This window comes from Lithobates pipiens, unplaced genomic scaffold, assembly GCF_037356315.1.
Source record: "Lithobates pipiens isolate NorthernLeopardFrog02 unplaced genomic scaffold, aLitPip1_a1.2 Scaffold_22, whole genome shotgun sequence".
NCBI lineage: Eukaryota > Metazoa > Chordata > Amphibia > Anura > Ranidae > Lithobates > Lithobates pipiens.
Window position 1 is genome coordinate 264,482,747 of NW_027507784.1, and position 23,221 is coordinate 264,505,967.

Below are 23,221 nucleotides of genomic sequence, written 5' to 3' on the forward strand. Positions count from 1 at the left end.
CCTGTAGCTACCCAGGATATCTCCTAAACCTGCACGGTTTCGAAGATATCCCCTGTATTTGCATGTGCTGACCTCATCGTATGTGCCGTTGCTTCAGTGAGTGTGCCGCTACCGCATGCATGCGTAGGAGTAACGTCATCGTGGCTCTGGCCAATCACAGCGCCGAAGCCGCGATACCCGGAAGAGACCCCCGGGAGTGATGTCGCCGGCCAGTGCAACAAGGGCTTCTCAGGTGAGTATTACATAATGAGCTAGTATGCTATCCATACTAGATCATTATGCCTTTGTCTTGAAGGTGTAAGTTTTTTTTTTTTTTTTTTATGGGTTTACAACCACTTTAAAGTTCACTAATACATGGAGTTTTTAAACTGCATCTAAACCAAGGAAAAAAAATGTAATATATTGCAGCTTACCAGTCCTTTGATGTGGTGGCTGCATCAGTTTTTCCATTTTCACCTGACGAGCCTGCTAATAACACACTTTGGGGTTGATTTTCTAAAACTGGAAAGTGCAAAATCTGGTGCAACTGTGCATGTTAGCCGATCAGCATCTAACTTCAGCTTGTTCAATTAAGCTTGGACAAAAAAATCCTGGAAGTGGATTCGTTTTTATGCAGAGCTCCACAAGATTTTGCACTCTCCAGTTTTAGCAGTCCTTTGTGTCCTAGGGGGTGACAACACTCACTCACTGTACTGCACTTATGAAATAGCAGTGTTGTCACCCTAGACTGTTTACTCCTGATTCAGACTACAGACTATTTCCCCTGTCTCTCCAACATGGGGGGGGAGGCATTTTGCCATTCACAGAAGTGAAAGGGCAGGGATGATAATACAGGCTGAAACTTCAGTTCAACATCGGCATAATTCACAGGAAAAATTTGGGGTTCATTGGACTTCTGGCAATGTGAGAGAGATCGGTTTCAGATAAAATCTTGCTATAAGCATTGATGGATTTCCTAAAGAACAAAACAACCCAGGGTAAGTTATCCATATAAAAAGGGACAAAACACTGTAATAGATGATTAAGGCCTACCTAACCTCCAGCTGTTCATTTCAGTTTCTATAAATGATTTCTTAATGTGAAGTCTTCTAAACGGGTTGAGAAGATTCTATTCTAAACTGCTCCTTTTCACTATCTCTATCAGCGGGTCCCTAGTTGCGTAAGGTGTATTTATAGTCAGAAGCGGAACAACACTTTCTGATACACTGCAGAATTTGAACAGATGTGTTAGACAGGACATACCTACGGAGGACAAGGCACAGCACTTACCATTTTCATCCACCGCAAATACAGAGGCTTGACCTACAGAGACCTGCTGTAGCTTCTGCTTCTGTGGAGAAGGAATGTGATACCAGCAGTCCCCTGGACACAAACAAAAAACATGAGATATACAAAGCAGTCAAACCCAGTTTTACATTACAGTCTGTTACTTACAAGGGCATTACCATTACTCAATTTCATAAACCAGCTGTGGTTCCTCCCACTGGTTTATACAACTTGTAGTGACACAGAAGGCAGAGCACCCGGTGGAGGAAACAGATATTCAATATGCTTGCACACGTGTAAATGAAATGTAAATATGAATCAATCTGTATCAGAACCCAGCGGCTAAAGTGATAGCCAACGGGTGGACTTCTGAACAGTTCCCCCTCACCAGAGGCACGTGACAGGGGTGACCTTTGTCCCCCTTGTTGTATGCCCTCACTACGGAACCCTCATCTGTGGCACTACGCTCCCACCCTGCAGTGGTGGGCTACATGTGGGATCCTTAAGAGAAGGTTAGTACATACGTAGACGGCGCACTGCTGTATATTGGCAGGTTTTCAGATGCACTCCCCACAGCACTGGCCTTAATAGAACATTTTGGCTCCTTCTCAGGACTCAAAATTAACTGGGATAAATCTCAAATACTTCACTTAGATGGCTTCCCTACATCACAAGCCCAGGCCCACCTTCCCCTAGAAAGAGTGGACTGTATCAAGTATTTGGGCATGCATATCACCCAGACACCTGTTGACTATACCAAGCTAAATGTGTAACCTCTATTTGAGATGCTCAAGCAACAAGACCCAAGTATGGGCCAGATTACCGTTAGGGGTTATGGGGCGTATAAACCTTGTCAAAATGGTGCTGCTGTCCAAAATTTTTATGCCCCAGATGGTCACACTCAACTGGGGACCTCCTTGCTGTCATGAGGAGAGTAACGGTCACAGAGTCAGCGGTTGATAGAGCATCATTACTATATCACTATAGATGCATATGGGACCTAGCGACAACTAAGCTCCACAGTTGCCCCTCTTACACGAGCATACCCCGCTGTGGAACAATGCGGCCTTTCCGGATTTTTGTTCGGAACTATGGAGATCCAAGGGAGTTTTTTACCTATCCCACCTAACCTCTGATGGAAGACTGAAAATGTTTGACATGCTGCAGGCCGAGTACGGTTTATCCACCTGCATGTTCTTCAGATACAGTACTTAAAAATTCGGCATGCCTTTAGCACGCAATTCCTAGCCAGTAACCCTCAACTGGAAATTAACCTTTTTATGGAGGCGATACATAGCCCAGAGCATAAAAAACTGATATTAACCTTCTATAGCATGTTTCTACTGCCCTCCTGCTCTAAGTCAGCCTACGCATTAAAAGCTAAATGGGAGGATGATGTGGGGGGCAATCAAGGATGAGGACTGGAGTGATGCTCTCGACACCTGCAAATTAGTGTCTCCCAAACTTTCTGACCGACTTAGGCAGATCTATATAATCCACCGATCATACCTTACCCCAATTAGAGTATCCAGATATAAACTGGACCAATTTGCCAACTGTGCAATGGGCAACCAGGCCACGGGAATGTTTTATTACTTACTATGGAGTTGCCCCAAGATCCACGGCTTCTGGACACAGATTGTACAATTTCTCCATGACACAATGAGTTTCCCCCTTACTCTACAAAACAAAGCAGTGCCTCTTGGGAATATACCCAGAACCAGAAATGAATACATTTACTAAAATTTTTGTTCCATGAAATGCTCTTCTCTGCAAGAAAGGTTATAGCAAGGCAATGGATGAGAACCACTCCACCTGAGTTTAGCGCTTGGTTAAGTGAAGTGAACAACAGTTTGAAATATAAGAAGCTCATCTATACACACACAGGGGTTGCCCAGCCAAGTATGGGAAAATCTGGGATAGGTGGCTACAAGCCTCAGAAACCTTCGACTGATGGTATCACCATTGCTTACCTAGGATCTCACACTTTAACATTACTGTTACTAACCTATTGATCTTCTATATTGAGCAAAATGATTACAAGATGTACAATACATAATTTGGCTTTACTGTCATATGTGTCAATAGGTGTCTCACCACGCAAATTACTGTACAAGAAATGTCTGATCATAATTTCTTTCAGGTAAAATTGTCATCTATTCCTGACATTACCGATAATGCTTTATCTATAAAATGTTGTCTTTTTGTTCTAATAAAAACAGTTTGAATATAAAAAATATATATATAAATCAATCTCTATTAATTTATTTTGAGACTTCATAGTGACTGGGGCACTTAAAGATTAATAATTAAAAGAAAGGTCTCTCTGCAACAAAAAAAACTGCATATTCCCCCCTCCTGCAGTTCAAGTTGTTGATCTCTGCAGTTGTGAAGCAAAAATACTAAAAAAAGATCATCCAGAATCTAGGGGTTGATTTACTAAAGGCAAATAGACTGTACACTTTGCAAAGCTTAGTCTTATAGAGCCACTCAATGGTGCTGACTTCACTGACAAGCACAGGCAGCCTGAGAAAACTGTGTAAAGTAGCTTGCATGCACTACATATGTGCAATGGCATTATTAAATATGGGACATTTAGTCCCGAAGAGGTGGATTAGCCGGCTGTGAAGGAAGGAATGACAGCGCACCTCCAGACTGGAAAATCAGAAAAGTGGCACACTGATATAAAAGTAGAGGTTCCAGAATGTTTTTAATGGAATCAGTTATTATTTTGAGCTGAATTCATCAATACCGATTCATTGCAGAAAAAAAAACCAAAGCCTTTAGCACTATTTTAATGTTTATTTGAATTCTCAGGCCTCTAAACAGTCATATCATTTGGAATAATAAAAAAAATGTAGGTAGTGTATATGATCATTTTATATTCTCATAAATGTCTATGGGAGGGATGGGTACAGTGGCCTTAATATTATTAAAGCAAGGAAGTCACTGGTAAATTATGCTGGTGGTCCTGTTTTGGGGACCAGATTTAGAAACTGGGACAACACTGTGAATTTGTTATATTTAGGGATCTAAAAAGTTCTAACTTTATAAGCTACATAAACCCTACAACCCTAACCTGACAGAAGCTTTTTCTTACTATGCTATAATTTGCCATTTCAAATGCTTACAGGCTGTCTTTCCAAGAAAGCAATTACCAAAGAATAGTTGGAAAAGGTATGTCTCCATTGAATCTCTCATTGTCCAGATTATTGCTGGAATGTGTACCATCATCTTGAATAAATATATTCAGCATCAATGCATAAAACAATACAGAGCTGTCCACTCCATGCAGTTTTCTGTTGCAGGCAAAGATTTCCATTGCCAATTACTGTGCATTGGCAGCAGGGTATTAAAATGTACAATTTGCATTGTTTTAGCCCTACAACTCCATGTTTTAGTACAAGACCTCATGCGCACTGGGAATTTGCCCAGGCCTTCTAAATGCCTTTCTCCTCGCAGGAGAAAAGCAGTATCAAAAACAGGGCTAAAACCATGTTTTTACAAAAGTGTTTAACCACTTGCAGACCGGACCATTTTGCTGGTCAAAGACCAGACCACTTTTTGCGATTCAGCACTGCGTCACTTTAACTGACAATTGCGCGGTCGTGCGACGTGGCTCCCAAACAAAATTGACGTCCTTTTTTTCCCACAAATAGAGCTTTCTTTTGGTGGTATTTGATCACCCCTGCGGTTTTTATTTTTTGCGCTATAAACAAAAATAGAGCGACAATTTTGAAAAAAACGCATTATTTTTTACTTTTTGTTATAATAAATATCCCCCAAAAATATATAAAAAATAACATTTTTTTCCCTCAGTTTAGGCCGATACGTATTCTTCTACATATTTTTGGTAAAAAAAATCGCAATAAGCGATTACTGATTGGTTTGCGCAAAAGTTATAGCGTTTACAAAATAGGGATAGTTTTATAGCATTTTTATTAATAATTTTTTATTATTTTTGTTTTTACTAGTAATGGCGGCGATCAGCGATTTTTATTGTGACTGCGACATTGTGGGGGACCCATCGGACATTTTTGACACATTTTTGGGACCATTGTCATTTATACAGTAATCACTGCTATATAAATGCAGTGATTCCTGTGTAAATGACACTGGCAGTGAAAGGGTTAACCAGTGGGTGGCAGTGTAGGGGTTAAGTGTTCCTAGGGGTGTGTTACTTACTGTGGGGGGGTTGGGCTTTCATTTAGTGAACACTGATCTCTGCTCCAATCACATGGAGCAGAGATCAGCGTCACTAGTTGCTAGGCAGAATGGAGAAATGTTGTTTACACAGCATTTCCTCCATTCAGCCGCTCCGTGAGACGATCGCGGGGATGCCCGCGGCGATCGAGTCCGCGGTTCCCGCGACCGGACTCACGGGGGTCCCGACCAGCGTGGGAGCGCGCCGCCGGGCGCCATTGAATATTGGACGTACCTGTACGCCAATATGCCTGCCCGTGCCATTCTGTCGACGTACATCGTCGTGCGCTGGTCGGGAAGTGGTTAAGCGCATCAAGTGCTTAGGAGTTTATTAATTTCATTGGGTAGAACATTAATTTCTTCTGGCTTTTGTTTGTAAAGGCTGAAGGTTTTTTACCTTCATGCATTCTATGCCTTAAGGTATAAAACCTTCAGTGTGCAGAATTCCCCCAAATACTTAATTGAGCCCGACCTTGAGCTGTCAACAACAGCCAGTGAGCCAATGAGGAGAGAGGAGGGCCGTGGTCAAGCCATGGCTCTGTGTGTAAATGGATACACAGAGCCGCAGCTCAGAAGCGAGCCTGCTCGGGTGCCCCCACTGAAAGCTGCTTGCTCTGGGGGCACTTAGCAGGAAGGAGGGGCCAGTAGGGACAGCAGCAGACCCAAGAAGAGGAGGATCTGTGCAAAACCACTGCACAGAGCAGGCAAGTGCAGCATGGTCGTTATTTTAAAAGAAAAACATTTTTGACTTTAATATCACTTTAAGTGCATTTAGGCACATCAGGCATTTTTTTCTGCCTCTAAACACACGTAAATGTCTATGTGTGCATGTACACATAGACTAACAGAGGGGTGTTTTGAACCAGCAAAACTCCTCTAAAAGCGGCGTTTAAAATGCCCAGTGAGCAGGAGGACTAGAAATGCTATAGACATGTGTTACACGTATCTATTAATAAAACATAACTTGCATAAAATAGAAGCAGAGTAAATATACAGACAGTGGTACTGGCCAAAGTATCCGTATGCATGGAATGGTCACTGGTGCTGGTCAAGTCCCTACATGTTTTGCCATACAATGGCTTCTTCAGGGGATTATATAGTCACCAGTGTTCAACAGTGGCTCTGATAATGATAAACACATAATCAAAATTACAATAATCACAAATAAAATATTATAATCCAATACAGTGTGACCAAAAATATAATATAGTTTGGTCACACAATATTAGATTATATTATTATTTTAATTTTGATTGTGTTTATCATTATCAGAGCCACTGCTGAACACGGGTGACTATATAATCCCCTGAAGAAGCCATTGTATGGCAAACACGTGAAGCCCTTCCTTCAGCTCTTCCTTCTCTGAGCTGGCCACTCAGCTCTCGGCTAATTGCCAGCTCCTATCTCTCCACAGTGAGTCACCTGCTGATGATATCCTGCTCGTCAGTCCTGCCTACTTAAGCCGTCGAGTCCAGATGATCTCTGCCTTTGCCTTGGTCACATCTCTAGAGACGCTCTCCTGTGTTCCTGTTAAAGACTTGCTTGGCTGACATTCCTTCTGGCTCCAGATCCTGCTTGCTGTTCTACTACGCTTATCTCTGGCTCCCTGACATTTTGGCTTGTCTGACTATCTGTCCCGGTTCCTGAACTCTGGTTATGTTTGGACTATGTTTACTCTGTTTACCTTTTTTTATTATTATTATTAAACACGTGAGATTTAACTGTACTTCTGTCTCAGTCTGATTAATGGTTTCTGACAGGACTTGACCAGCATCAGTGACCATTCCATGCATATGGATACTTTGGCCAGTACCACTGTCTGTATATTTGATCTGCTTAAATGTTATGCACCTTATGTTTGTGATTGGCCATATATTCATGTGATAAAATTTATAAGTTTTAAGTAATAAATATAGTTTCCACATACTTGGGCACTGTTAAAATCACTATCCAATCCCCTTTTTGCATTCTACGAACACAAGGGATGAGGTGCCGGATCTTACAAGGTCACGCAACCACACCCTCCATAACGTATCTATTAAATGAACAAACTCTAAAAAGACTGTATTATTGATATTTTGTAACCTGACAAATGTTGCCCTTTCCTGTATAGAAGAAAAATGATAAATGCACAGGCCCTGCTGGAAAAGAACATTATTCTTGACTTATTTTTATATCGTGATTATCAGTTTTAGTGTGTTTGTAGAATATCCTAGTCTGTTTGCCACTGAGACAGACACATATTTGCTTTTCTATTAAGACTGCTAGAAGGTCACCTTTGATATGAGTGTGCTATTTACTTACTGCCACACAATGTGCACCGCCTACCCCATCACATGGCTGCCAGAATTGCCCCAGGCCATCCACAGCATAAAGTAAGGCTCCAGAGTGACATTTCAGGCTGTGTGTGTTATGTCTAATAAAAAAATGGTTTATTACAGAAATGCAATTACAGCTTCTATCCATAGAGGATTTTCTCTCTTTTCAATGTATCTGTATTTCAGTTTACTAGCAGGTGCGTTCCCTGATTTCATACTCATATGTTGTATTTCTATATTAGTTATCTTGTGTTAGGCTGTCTAGTGCATTTTCATTGAGAATTTTAATTTCAATAAATTTGAGTTATCATTGCATTGTTGACTTCTACTTGAAGGATAAGTATGTTTTACACATGGCTGATGGAATATCCTTTCTGAGGGATGTGGAATTGACAACTTACGGTTCTCGTACTATAATGTTACATACACCAACATAGGTTTATCTATTTTAACTGTGACTATGTACTCCTTTCTACTGCCAGATATGTATCTTGTCAAATGCATGTGTAAGCCTATAAGGAATTTTTTTTAAATTTAGTTTTTTGGCAATACTTTTCTTGTGGGTCACAGGAGTGCACTAACTTGTGCTCTCCTATGACTCAAAATCAGCTGACGGTGGGCTAAAGTCTGTTGCTGGCTGTCGTCACAGAGCCGTCACAGATACCTGGTTGGCAGCCTAACTCTGAGACAGTCGTAACCATCCTTTCCTACCTGGCAATCCAGTGAGTGCTGGAGGGGCAGAACAATAGAGCAGTATTTTAGAGTCTCCACTGTCTGCTTAGAGCTGACCGAGAACTGAGCGATGATTGATAGGCGGTCATGTAATCTTCTTTGACAACTGATAAGATAGCAACTGCATATTGATTTTGTAATTGTTTTCAATGATGCAATTGACTCATAGACCTGCATTGTGAGAGTGAACAGTAAAAGCAAAAGCATTGTGTTGTACAGAAAGGCAGGAGGCAAAGCCTGAATATGTATTGAGTAAATATTGTTGTCCCTAAAATACACATACAATTACAAATGACAAACACAAGCAAGTTTTTTAAAACATTAAGACTTATTAAAAATGTATTTACAACAAGCAAATATATTTCACATGCTGATCATATTATATGGAATATGGAAGTTTTGATAGATTTTACCTGCTGGCTGACTGGAGGACACTGAACCCCGATAGAAGGCAGATCCATCACGAGCGATAGCCCATACCTGATATCCTCCTCCCACAGACACAGAAACAAAGGGTTGGTCTGTGCCAACATGGAGCCATGAGGAACCCTACAAGGACATGGGAAATGTCAAAAAATGTTTAACTTTTTTTTTCGAATAGTGATATTTAAGTGTAATTCCAGTCAAATTCTTACCAAGCCTAAATCTACACCCAGCCCCATTCTAAGACCATTCTTTCTACCTCGTTAAATAAAACATGTCTATATTTACTTATTCTGAAGCCTTTCTGGTCCAGTCACATTACCAGCTTCAATGTAGAGGAGGGACAGCCAACAACGGCCCCATAGTAAGCCTATGGGTGACCTCATCGTCCAGGCTCCGCAGCCCTGGTCGCTGTCTCTGCTCTACACTGAAGCCGGTGATGGGACAAAATAATGTGACCGAATCTGAGCGGCTTCAGAATAGGTAAGTATAGACATCTTTTCTATTACAGGGTAGATAGAATAGTGTTAGAATGGGGGTGAGATTAGATTTTCGCTTAGAGTTTGCTTGGAATTAGACTTTCCATTACAAGCATACGCTAGAGTGAAAATTTAAGCCAACCATGGTAATGATTTGCGTCATAACGCTGTATAAAGCCTGTATAACCAGATATAAAATCAATTAGGCAATCAAGATATCTCCACTATTCCTGTTCTGGGGACAACCCAAAATTTGGGATTTTCCTTTACCTTCACTTTCAGTGATGATGGTAAACAGGACAAATACAGAGACTGAATCTCTAATGGGGGCAAAGACAGAAAAAAAAAAAAAAACCAACGTGTTCTAAGCCCTCTCCACCCTATCCAAAAAATAAATGAAAAAAGTAATATGCCTCTATCCCCCACCCTCCTCAAAAGATACTTGCCTTTTCTTCGCTACACGGCTTCTTGAATTCAGCACTGGGACCAGAAGGAAATACCCAGGACTTCTATGCATGGAGGAGAATGTTGACTTACTCCATGTGACAGCTCTGGAACAATCAGCACTGTTACATTGGAAGTCCATAACACTGCACGAGATGATTCCGTTGACTCGTATCTTACACAGGTAATTCCTTTGCTACCAGTGGTGGTGTAGGAGTGAAAAGAAGGCATATATGAGCTGCAAAGAGGGCAACGATAAAGTGAACCTGTTGTGCTCAGCAAAAGGAAACAAAGGACCACCACTCCTCTTTTTTAATATGAGGTCAAACCTGAACATATTCAATTGGTATGCAATCAGGCAGGCCCTTGCACTAAATCTTTCAAGGTAAATCTAAGGCCTTTCACACGATACTCCTGTTTGAGCATCTACTTTTTCAGAGGTCATTTCAGGCGGGGTTTTTTTTGGTTTTTTTATATTTGCGCATATTTTCGCTTTTAAGCGGTTGCGCAGTTTTGCGCAAATGTATTTTCACGTTCTTGTTCTGTACAATATGCAAATGGACATTTGCGGGCCCTTGTGCGTATGAGGCGTAAATTACTGACCAAAAAGGCATATTTTTCTATTAATTCTTTTTACTGAACAATGAATGGCGCTTGTTTGCGTGCCTGTGTGCATACGCAACGTTACAATTAATGAGCTATATCTGAGCTCGGTAAAAAAAAAAAAAAAAAAAAAAAGCTGTACTGAGCTTTTTCAAGCTGCAGTGTGCTAGAGGCCTAAAGGAAATTAAATAAGAACATTGTATGTTTAAACAGCTTAGCTGTTAAGGTAGACCAAAAGTGATACCAAAATGAGTTTTTTCATTGGTAATTACAGTCTGTGCCATATGTTCTGAAGATCTCCTGAAATGCTCTAATCTTTTCGGGTAAAACAATTTATGGAAAACAGGAAATTTGTTCCTTTAGACTAGAGAACTTCTGTCATAAACATTCCTTTTTTACATCATGGGTCAATTTACACTGTTGCCAAAATGCATTTGTTAAACTTCTCCAAAACATTAAGGCCCATTTCACACACTCCATTTACACGGACTCCGCCTGCTCCTCAGAGATTGCTCCGTTGATCCCCTCTGAGCCAGCGGATGACAGGTCCGTCTCTGCTCACTGTGCAGGGATAGACCCGTCAGAGCTCTGCTCTCCTCTATGGGGGATTGGATGAAAAACCGATCCGCCTGTCCGTTTTCATCCGATCCACCAGATGGATGGAAAATAGGGTTTCCATCCATCTGGATTCAGCGGATCAGATTTCAGTGGACATGTCACCGCTGACATCCATTGCTCCACAGGCCTGCATTGAGCATCTGTGAAAGGGGTCTAAAAGTTTATGTGCCCAGTGCTGTAGTGCAGTCTTTTTGGAAAAATACAACCATTGTTTTGGGTGTTGTTAGTAAGTTGGGAGACCCATAGAGGTCAATGGCTGGGCATCACAATACACATATAATGTGCTTTGATGTATTGGCAATTGGTAGTAAAAAGCCTTGGTTAATGGCCATTCACCTTATCCATCCCAAATTCTAAGTTCAAAAATCCATTGAAATCACACATCATCACTCCTTAACCACTTAATAACCGCCCTATAGCCGAATGACGGCTTTAGGGCGGTTTCTTAACTGTGGGAGGCCGTCATATGACGTCCTCCCAGAATTCCGCTCTCGCGCGCCCCCTGGGGCGCGCACTCGAGAGCATCCGTGACCGCCGGGTCCACAGGACCCGGCGCATCACGGATCACGGTAAACGGCCGCTCGTCGCGGCCATTTACCACGTGATCGCTCCGTCAAATGACGGAGTGATCACTTGTAAACAAACCGGCGTCATGTTATGACGCCGGTTCCTCCCTCCCCCTCTCTGTACCGATCGGAACAGCGGAGGGGGAGGAGATCGGTGTCAGCAGCGATGTGGGCTGCATCTGCAGTGCCCACATCGCTGCTCACCGAAAATTAACCCCTCAATTCCCTGCAAAAACTCTGCAATACCCTGCCATTAGTCTGCAATAGTCTGCCATAGTCTGCCATAGTCTGCCATAGTCTGCCATAGTCTGCCATAGTCTGCCATAGTCTGCCATAGTCTGCAACGCTCTGCAATAGTCTGCAACGCTCTGCAATAGTCTGCAACGCTCTGCAATACCCTGCAACGCTCTGCAATAGTCTGCAACGCTCTGCAATAGTCTGCAACGCTCTGCAATACCCTGCAACGCTCTGCAATACCCTGCAACGCTCTGCAATACCCTGCAACGCTCTGCAATGCTCTGCAACGCCCGCCAATACCCTGCAACACTCTGCAACGCCCGCCAATACCCTGCAACGCTCTGCAACACCCGCCAATACCCTGCAACACTCTGCAATGCTCTGCAACACTCTGCAACACCCACCAATACCCTGCAACACTCTGCAATGCTCTGCAACACCCGCCAATACCGTGCAACACTCTGCAATGCTCTACAACACCCTCCAATATCCTGCAAGGCCATACTCTGCAAGGCCATACTCTGCGACGCCATACTCTGCGACGCCATACTCTGCGACGCCATACTCTGCGACGCCATACTCTGCGACGCCATACTCTGCGACGCCATACTCTGCGACGCCATACTCTGCGATACCCAGCCATACTCTGATATACCCAGCCATACCCAGCCATAGTCGGTGATACCCTGCAATACCCAGCCATAGACACCCCCCCCCTCCCGCCGCCCTCCGGTGCTTCTACCGACTCGCCAATACTATCAAATCCAGAATCTTTTTTTTTTTTTTTTTTCAGGCTTCCCAGCTTAGAGGTGAGATGCGGGGTCTTATTGACCCCACATCTCACTGTAAAGAGGACCTGTCATGCCATATTCCTATTACAAGGGATGTTTACATTCCTTGTAATAGGAATAAAAGTGATCAAAAAATTTATTTTTGGGGAAAAAAATGTCAAACTAAAATAAATAAAGTAAAATGAACAATAAATTTTATTTTTTTTTTAAAGCGCCCCTGTCCCCATGTGCTCGCATGCAGAAGCGAACGCATACGCAAGTCCCGCCCACATACGAAAACGGTGTTCAAACCACACATGTGAGGTATCGCTGCGTACGTTGGAGCGAGAGCAATAATTCTAGCCCTAGACCTCCTCTGTAACTCAAAACATATAACCAGTAAAAAAAAAATTTAATCGTCGCCTATGGGGATTTTTAAGTAGCGACGTTTGGCGCCATTCCACGAGCCTGTGCAATTTTGAAGAGTGACATGTTAGGTATCGATTTACTCGGTGTAACTTCATCTTTCACATTATGCAAAAATTGGGCTAACTTTACTGTGTTTTTTTTTTTTTTAAGCACAAAACAGTTTTTTTTCCAAAAAAAAGCATTCGAAAAATTGCTGCGCAAATACCGTGCGAGATAAAAAGTTGCAACGACCACCATTGTATTCTCCAGGGTGTTTGCTAAAAAAACATATATAATGTTTTGGGATTCGATGTAATTTTCTAGCAAATAAATGATGATTTTTACATGTAGGAGAGAAATGTCAGAATTGTCCTGGGTGCTCCAGAACGCCTGATGGCGCTCCCTGCATGTTGGGCCTCTGTATGTGGCCAGACTGTGTAAAAGTCTCACACATGTGGTATCGCCGTACACGGGAGTAATAGCAGAATGTGTTTTGGGGTGTAATTTGTGGTATGCATATGCTGTGTGAGAAATAAACTGATAATATGACAATTTTGTGAAAAAAAAAAAAAAGTAAAAAAAATCTTGATTTTGCAAAGAATTGTGGGAAAAAATGACAACTTCAAAAAAACTCATCATGCCTCTTACTAAATACCTTGGAATGTCTTCTTTCCAAAAAGGGGTCATTTGGGGGGTATTTGTACTTTTCTGGCATGTTAGGTTCTCAAGAATTGAAATAGGCCGTCAGTACTTCAGGTGTGATCAATTTTCAGATATTGGCACCATAGCTTGTGGACTCTATAACTTTCACAAAGACCAAATAATATCCACCAATTTGTACTTATTTTTACCAAAGATATGTAGTGGTATAAATTTTGGCCAAAATTTATGAAGAAAAAATTACTAATCTGCTAAATTTTATAACAGAAATGAAGAAAAATTCATTTTTTTACAGAATTTTCTGTATTTTTTCTTTTATAGCACAAAAAATAAAAAACCCAGCGGTGATTAAATACCACCAAAAGAAAGCTCCATTTGTGTGAAAAAAAGGACAAAAATTTCATATAGGTCCAGTGTTGCATGACTGAGTAATTGTCATTCAAAATGTGAGAGCACCGAAAGCTGAAAATTGGTCTGGTTATTAAGGGTGTTTAAGTGCCCAGTGGTCAAGTGGTTAACGTACATCAAATGCATATCACTGTACAAAATAAAAGCACATTGATGCACAACAATGCACCCACCTAACACTACAAATAAAAAAGGCATTTCTGTGCACACACCTGGATCTAACATTATGTTTTCCTATGTTATGACTCAAATTAAGCATTTTCTAGCCTGTGTATTTCTTCACTGGTACGTATAGTTGCTAAAAAAAAATATGTGTCTGGTTTTGTTGCAGGTAGATTTCTGCACTAATATCTTTTAGGATGCATGCACACAGGAGCCTGAGCCAATTCAACTTTAAATCCAGTATCTCCACCCCTTGCCTGCGTTCCACCTCCCGTATAATTAAATGGCTATGCGCAGCTGTACTCTGTGTATATATGGCATTTCTATTGTAACAAGAACAAAGTACAGAGTATGGGTGTATGCAAAAAAATACCCGCTCACAAATTTGTAATTCTTTTTGGTTAGTATTGTGATTTACACATACCTGCCACCACACTGTACGATACAGACACATTCTATTTGTAGTGAAAACATTCCTACCTCACCATCTAATACTAGCTTACTGGACAATTTTCAGCAAAATTATTACTGTCCACTTAATAGAGAGGTGTTTCAATAAGGAGAAAATTAAAAAATTGAAACCAGGCTGGTTGGCTATAGAGAGTGGCAAATATATGAATCACAAGGCTAAGCAGCATTACAAATATTTTGGTAGGTAAAAAAATATTCTCAGATTTTCTAACACTAAGCTACTGCCTCACAATTAGAAGCAGCCATGTCAGCCTGTCATGTGTGCTTCTGCAGTTGGCTGTTGGACAGCTCAGTTATCGGACCTGATAGGAAACACAATGGCCCACTGGAGGAGCGCACACAGCAGGGTGAAAAAGCTGCTGCTTATTATAAAGAAGTGGCTTAAGCCAGGTAAACACAGGCCAAATGTCAGGAGACATTTGACAGTTCAAAAAAAAAAATTATTACAGGCATTCGGCCTGTGTGTCTGTTGGACGAGTATGTGGGAAAACAGCAGCCGACCGACTCCCGATCAGCGCTTTCCATCAATGGCGGAGAGTGCTGCCTGGAGTGTTCCGACGTCCCTTGTCAGAACACAACAGCTCAGCGGGGGATGTGCAAATCTCACTCATGAAATCTGACCTAGGCACATACACTATAATGCCAAAATATCCTTGGACATAAAAAGTATGTACCTAGAACAAGGACCTAGGACTGTCAGATGCAAAATGCTTGGGCTAAAAACTATATGATGATACACTTTATTACCAAAAGTATTAGGGTGCCTGCCTTTACATGCACACCAACTTTAATGGCATCCCAGTCTTAGTCTGTAGGGTTCAAGTTGGCCCACCCTTTGCAGCTATAAAAGCTTCAACTCTTCTGAGAAGGCTGTCCACAAGGTTTAGAAGTGTGTCTATGGGAATGTTTGACCAATCTTCCAGAAGTGCATTTGTGAGGTCAGGCACGGATGTAAACGAGAAGGTATGGCTCGCAGACTCCTCTTTAATTCATCCCAAAGATGTTCTATTGGGTTGAGGTCAGGACTCTGTGCAGACCAGTCAAGTTCCTACACCCCAGACTCTCTCAGTCATGTCTTTATTAACCTTGCTTTGTGCACTGGTGCTCAGCCATGTTGCAATAGGAAGGGGCCATCTCCAAACTGTTCCCAAAAAGTTGGGAGCATGAAATTGTCCAAAATGTATTTGTATGCTGATGCCTTAAGAGTTCCCTTCACTGGAACTAAGGGGCCAAGCCCAACACCAGAAAAACAACCCCACACTATAATCCCCCCTAAACCAAATGATTTGAACCAGTGCACAAAGCAAGGTCCATAAAGACATGGATGAACAAGTCTGGGGTGGAGGAACTTGACTGGCCTTTGAGTCAGTGACCCAGAACAATTATGCACAAAGAACACCTTTGGAATGAATTAAAGCAGAGACTGAAAGCCAGGCCTTCTTGCCCACATCGGTGCCTGACCTCACAAATGTGCTTCTGGAAGAATGGTCAAACATTCCCAAAGACACATTCCTAAACCTTGTGGACAGCCTTCCCAGAAGAGTTGAAGTTGTTATAGCTTCAAAGGGTGGGCCAATTAAATATGGAATCCTACAGACCATTGAAGTTCATGTGCGTGTAAAGGCAGGCATCCCAATACTTTTGGCAATATAGTATAAATCTGTAGTGTTAACGTATCTCTCTCCAAAGCTCTAAGTGCTGTGTCTTTTTCCTGCTCTGTTCCTCTGTTATCAGCAGAGTGGCTTCTGACAAGTTCCCCAACACACAAGATTAAATTCTCGGGGAGGGAGCTTAGAAGGAGACAAGCAAGGAGCTGGTCTATTCAGACTACATCTCTGCACATTCCTATGTACCTCTGCACGTTCCTATGTACCTCTGCTTATGTCGAGTGGGGGTGTGTGCCTTTCCTCCAATCAGCTCTCACACAGTGTAAGCCCAGCCTCCCTTCCCACTGCTGGAAGAGGAAGAAAGATTTATAAGATCTGCCCTTTTCAAAGAGTCTACAAAGGGAAAGACAGCAGCTATACATGGAAAACTTATGTAGGGAGATTTGTTTAATCTCTGTGTATCATCTGAGGCTATTCACATCACTGGCTATAGGACTATAGGACTGGCTACAACCACTTTAAAAGGCAACATTTCTGTTGAAGACCACACCACTGTGAAAACCAAACTGTGTATAACTAGACATTGATCTTACTGCAGGATTCTGTTTAGTGACACCAATTCGACACAAGACATCCCCCTTGTTGCTGATGGCCCAGACAGAAATGTGTTCATCATCTTTAGCTCCTCTGCTTGGACATATAGAGACATCCCACAAGGAGATAGGAGGGACCTCCTGCCATGGCCCGCTTGTAACGATTTTACATTTTCTACAGAAAAATAAATAAAAAAAAGGTATAAAGCTACGGCTCAATTCCAGCACAGTATAACACAATATAATTAGCTAGACAGAAATTACGCTATAGTTCAGATAGCACTGGTTTTGGTAAAGCCTATGGCCATAAACTACATGTATTATCTGAGGAGCAAATGTGAGTATCCCCATCTATATTTATAACTACACCTGTTGTCAGAAATCTGAACCTTGATGTGCTGGGAAACTAAAATAAAATAAAATTTCAGATGCATATACCAGAAGAATACAAAAATACACTGGATGAGGTGTCAAACAAACATTAAAGTGTGTTTTTTGATATTTTTTCATATTTATAATACATTTATTTCACCAGTCCGCTGCAGGCATAAGGAAGCATTTCCTCAATCTCCTTTTACCCATTTATCAGACTGCAACACTATCTTAAAGCGGTATTAAACTCAGATTTGCGCCAATTAAGAGATATTCACAGATATAGTAGACAGTAAGGTCACTGGTGCATTCAATGCACTCTGCATTTAGAGTACACGGAGTGTACTAAGGAATGCACAACACTGTGCCACGATCATAATAACATTAAAGTGTGTTTTTTCAAATTTGTCCGATGCTTAAATCGGCCTTAGATGTTTCGAATCTTGGCCAGTTCAGCAGGGACTGGCCAACATTTGAACCATCTATGAACAGGCTGATTGTACCCAAGTTGATACATTGATCGATTTGGGTACAACCAGCATGGCAGATTCTAAACAGGTGTACAATAATCCTTATCTGAACAATAGAATAAGCAGCGCTAAATATAATATAAATCCACACCAGTGAATTTAAAAATATTAAATACTATAAATCCACTCCAGTGAACATGAATTACTAAATGATACTTCACTGTGCAAACCCTACCCTGTGCATACAGAAATAGAAAAAAAATTAAATAAATAACTTGTATCAAAATCAATTAACACAAATTATTATATAGTGCATGTTACCAAATGAATAGTGATGGCAAATACATACAATCTATTGAAACAAATCACCCTGTGACTAAATATTGTTCAACACTGAAAATAAACAGAGAACGAGAATCAAGTGAATTGTTTCAAGTTCTATCAGACAGTGTCCACTTCCTAAAAAAATTGTTACAATCACCACTGTGAAACTTCCTGAGAACATAATATAATGATGAGAGACTATCCATCATTCCCGCATATCCTGGGTCCGCCGTGACCACCTATGCTTCAGTATGAGCTATTCAAGAGTGCTGTGACTTTTTATATTTGGCGTGTTTACTCATCCTTTGATGTGAGTGCAATGTGAGAGGTTTTTTATGTGTGATTAAAAAGTTTTATACTGTATCACGCTATGGAAGCAAATCTTTTCTTTTTGCATGAGAGCATCTATGGGAACAGCCGTGGCATCTATGGGAACAGCCGTGGCATCTATGAGAACAGCCGTGGCATCTATGAGAATAGCCGTGGCATCTATGAGAACAGCCGTGGCATCTATGGGAACAGCCGTGGCATCTATGGGAACAGCCGTGGCATCTATGGGAACAGCCGTGGCACCAGCCCTGTATTCCGAATTGGAAATTCGGATATCCCATTTAAACCCTGTAAAGGGGAAAAGCGTATCCAGCCAAACATGAAAGTGTGAGGCATATACAGCCGGTGAGTGTAACTACATAAGGGGAGAGGAGTCTCATCTAGAGCGGTGTGGTGGAGGAGTGTAGATGTAATCTGCTTTTTATTCAAGAGACACTGGTTAACGTTTTTTTCACAGTTTCTTCACTATTTCATTATTTGGATTATGATCTGAAGATTCAACGTATGGACTATGATTTCACTGGGTTAAATTATATTATGTTCTCAGGAAGTTTCACAGTGGTGATTGTAACAATTTTTTTAGGAAGTGGACACTGTCTGATAGAACTTGAAACAATTCACTTGATTCTCGTTCTCTGTTTATTTATTTTCAGTGTTGAACAATATTTAGTCACAGGGTGATTTGTTTCAATAGATTGTATGCATTTGCCATCACTATTCATTTGGTGACATGCAATATATAATAAATTTGTGTTAATTGATTTTGATACAAGTTATTTTATTTTTTTTCTATTTCTGTATGCACAGGGCAGGGTTTGCACAGTGAAGTAACATTTAGTAATTCATGTTCACTGGAGTGGATTTATAGTATTTAATATTTTTTAATTCACTGGTGTGGATTTATATTATATTTAGCGCTGCTTATTCTATCGTTTAGATAAGGATTATTGTACACATTTTGTTTTTATAAAGTGGCGGCTTAGTTTAAAGTTTATGTTTAGTGCAGTGGTGATACACAGTAGATGGGGATAGAGTGAGTGTATCTTTGTTTTACAGATTCTAAACATACAATTATTGCCAGACACTATAGCCGCTAGCAATAACCACTGTGTTCTCCGGGCTGAGACCATGCGCCCCTTGAGTGCACATCCGCTTCCTTGGAGGGATTTCCCCATCAACACTGACTGTGTTGATGGGGCAATCAAGCCAAGTTTCTTACCTCTTACACCTCCCTTACAACAAGAGTTTCTCACCTCTTACACCTCTTACCCTTAAAGTGCACCTCTTGTAAGCCCCCGTACACACGGTCGGACATTCTGCCAACCAAATCCGTCGGATTTTGTCCGACAGATTGTGTCCGAAACTGTTGCATACACACAGTCGGACCCAGTTGTCGGATTTAGCGGTTGCCAAGAGCGCGGTGACGTAAGCCGTGTACGGCGGGACTAGAAAAGGGAAGTTCAGCACCCCGTCCGGCACCCTTTGGGCTGCTTCTGCTGATCTCGTGTCCATCGCGTGTTAGTAGAAGTTTGGTGAGAGACGATTCGCGCTTTTCAGATTTGTGATTCAGATCGCTACTGCTCTTCGGTTTGTGCTTGTCTTTGCGTATCTGATAATCAGTGCGTGCAGTCAGTAAGTATTTGTTGATCATTGTGGACTATATCTTGGTATAGTACGCTTTGAAAGGCATTTTTTATTGTCTGCTTGCTTCTGCTATTCAGGTCCGTTCTTTCAGGCCTTGCTGTTTATCGGTGCTTTCTGGTGTCCGTTCTGATGAGCCGACCGTTTTCAAACCATGTTTCCTCTACGTACTCGTCGCAGAGTTTGTGCTGTGCAGGGGCTTCGTGTTGGGGTTGTTACTTTGACACAAGCCCGGTCCATGAACAGGGAGGGGAGGAGTTTGTGGACCAAGAATTGGTTGCACCAGCGTGACCAGTTCTCGCACATGCCTTTGCTCCGCGAGATCCGGGAGAATAATCCTGATGATTTCAGGAATTATCTCCGGATGACGGACCCCGTTTTTTCACCGTCTGCTGGCTTTGCTGACCCCTTATACCACCAGGCAGGATACCTGCATGCGGCAAGCCATCACTCCGGAGCAGAGGCTCATCGCCACGTTGCGCTACTTGGCGACTGGGAGAAGCCTTCAGGACCTCAAGTTCTCTACAGGCATCTCCCCCCAGGCTCTGGGGATCATTATTCCAGAGACCTGTCCTGCCATCATTCAGGTCCTGCAGAAGGACTATATGAAGGTAAGATTTATCCTTAAACATCACATTCTATGTATTTCATGATTGCTAATGTCTTGCATTTCTTTCCTCATTCCCTAATTACCATCATTGCAATATGCTCTAATTCATATGCTCTGCCCCTTTGTCCTCATGCAGATTTGCCTCACTAACTTCCCCACCATGCTCTTCTTGGCCCATAAAACTATAGTCTAGTCACTTACCAATGTCTTTTGTCAGCTCCATAGTATTGCTTTCCCCTAAACACTCCCTAAAATGTCTACAAATGTGATGTGTGTGCTTCAATTCACAGTGACATTTTTTTTTGGGTGTTGTGCCAAACTCATTAGGAACCCCCCTCCCCCCAACTGCTAGCTCAGCTGATAGCAATCCTCTATCTGATGACTTGACCAAACCCAATACATACTATACCTACCTTTTTGATGCTCACATTTATGGATGAATTCACCTAAGCATATAGTGCAAGGGCCTGCCTCAATACTTTCCAATGCTATTATTAGATTTTTTAACCTATTAATTATCTGGATATGTAATAGCAGAATGTCAAAAAGTGCTTCCATTTTGTTTTCTTTTTGGTATTCTGACACTTATTACCTGTCCTGTGTGCTGCCAATAGTGTAACTAACGAGGGGCTTCCCAAAGTAGCACACATTATTTAGCCATTCAGCTCTCAATCAAGTGGAGAGGGTTACCTGTCCTAAACATCCCCCCCTCATTTTTTAGCAAGGGCCTATCAGATGAGGGATATGGGGGGTGGGTGATGACTCTCATAAGGGGACATTAGACTTTAGGCTTTAAATACTCAGTTCCCAAAATGTTTGACTAATTTTGACCAAAAATGTTGGTGTCTAATCTGCTTGCAATGTTGATTTGTCAAATTACAAATTTTTTTTCTTGTTTCACTCCACAGTGTCCTTCAACACCACAGGAATGGCAGACTGTGGCCTCCCACTTTGCCAGTCGTTGAGACTTTCCCAATTGTGGAGGAGCAATAGATGGGAAGCACGTCTGCATCGTCCCACCACCCAACTCGGGGTCGTACTATTATAATTATAAGGGGTTTCATAGTATCGTGATGTTGGCGGTGGTGTCTGCGACATATGACTTTTTGTATGTGGACGTGGGGCAAAATGGACGGATGTCGGATGGTGGAGTGTTCACACGGACGGAGTTCTACTGGCGTCTCCAGAGTGGCAGTCTGGGCTTGCCACCCCCAGAGGAGACTCAGGAAGGACTCCCGTTCATCTTTGTCGCGGATGAGACGTTTGCCCTGGCGAACCATCTGATGCGGCCTCTCCTCACCCTAGGCCAGAGGATTTTTAATTTCCGCCTGTCCAGAGCTCGAAGAGTGGTGGAGAACACTTTTGGCATACTGGTCAGACTTTTCTTAAGCCTATTCACATGGCGGAATACAAAGTGAATCACATAGTGCTGGCGTGCTGTGTTCTGCACAATTTTATGAAAAAAGTTTCTGTGAACTATGTGGTCTCAGTTGGCCAACAAGAAGCAGACTGGAAAATGAAGATAACCTCACGGGCGTTGAACATGCTCATCCTGGCTTGCCCCCCCCCAAAGCGCCCGTGAGGTTAGAACACAATACATGGACTACTTTGTGGGTAGGGGGGCCATTGATATGCCAGACAATTTCTGAGCGGCATTTTAAGAATAAATTTTGATCTGATACTCCTTCATTTACTGCTTGGCTTGGTTTTAGGTGTCTCCTAGGTATAATTAGTTTTTTTCAAGTTATGCCTTTTTCACCAACAGTGCAAACCCAAGTTCAGAGCGAGATGAGGGGATAGTCTCTTCTTCAGATAATGTTATTATGTTGTGGGTTTGCTACACACACACACACCTTGTTTTTGGAACTAATGTATGTAGTGCATTACTGACCAAAATCATGCTCATTTTCTGCACCATGGCAGGAAAATGGCACGATTGTCCAAATTTACACCTCACTGTGGGTGTTTTTTACTAAAGGCACATCCACTATGCACTACAAGTGCACTGCAAAAGTACACATGAAACTGCACTTGGAGTGCAAAGTGGAGTTGCCCTTAGTAAATCACACTCCTCAGCACAAACTTAAATCTGACTACAAATACATTTTTGGTGCAAGGAAAAAGGAAGCCACACATTGCTGATAATTAAACTTTTTAATCCAAGCACATTCACATGTGCGTTTCGAAAAGGTTTTTACAACAAACCAAGAAATTGTGTGTGTTTCAAAAACAGAGTTTAATCAAAATTTGGTTTACTTGGTGTTTTTGGGTAAACAGGCATGTATCAAACCGTAAAATACAGAACACAGGAACTTACAAAGTTCAACTTTGAAAAGTGAAGACAATATCAGACATGAGTATGTACAAACTGGGCTGATATTGCCTTCATCAAATGGGGTGTCACCCCTGAAAAAAACTAATTTGGAAGATGCACACATTGTGTCAACATGTGCTATCTCCCATCATGGGGGATCAATGTACATGCTTTGGGGCTGCAACCCCTTCA

At 41.8% G+C, this 23,221-nt stretch overlaps 1 protein-coding gene across 2 annotated transcripts in view; it reads right to left on the reverse strand.

The window, feature by feature from the left end:
- The window catches only part of TECPR1 (tectonin beta-propeller repeat containing 1), a 147,012-nt gene that overhangs the window by 38,391 nt on the left and 85,400 nt on the right, over nucleotides 1-23,221 (reverse strand). For both annotated transcript variants that reach the window (XM_077449041.1, XM_077449042.1), the window contains 3 exons: nucleotides 16,969-17,143; nucleotides 8,933-9,068; nucleotides 1,270-1,362 (listed from right to left, as the gene is read on the reverse strand). In XM_077449041.1, coding sequence (XP_077305167.1) covers nucleotides 1,270-1,362; nucleotides 8,933-9,068; nucleotides 16,969-17,143 — 404 coding nt within the window. The remainder of the gene's footprint in view (nucleotides 1-1,269; nucleotides 1,363-8,932; nucleotides 9,069-16,968; nucleotides 17,144-23,221) is intronic.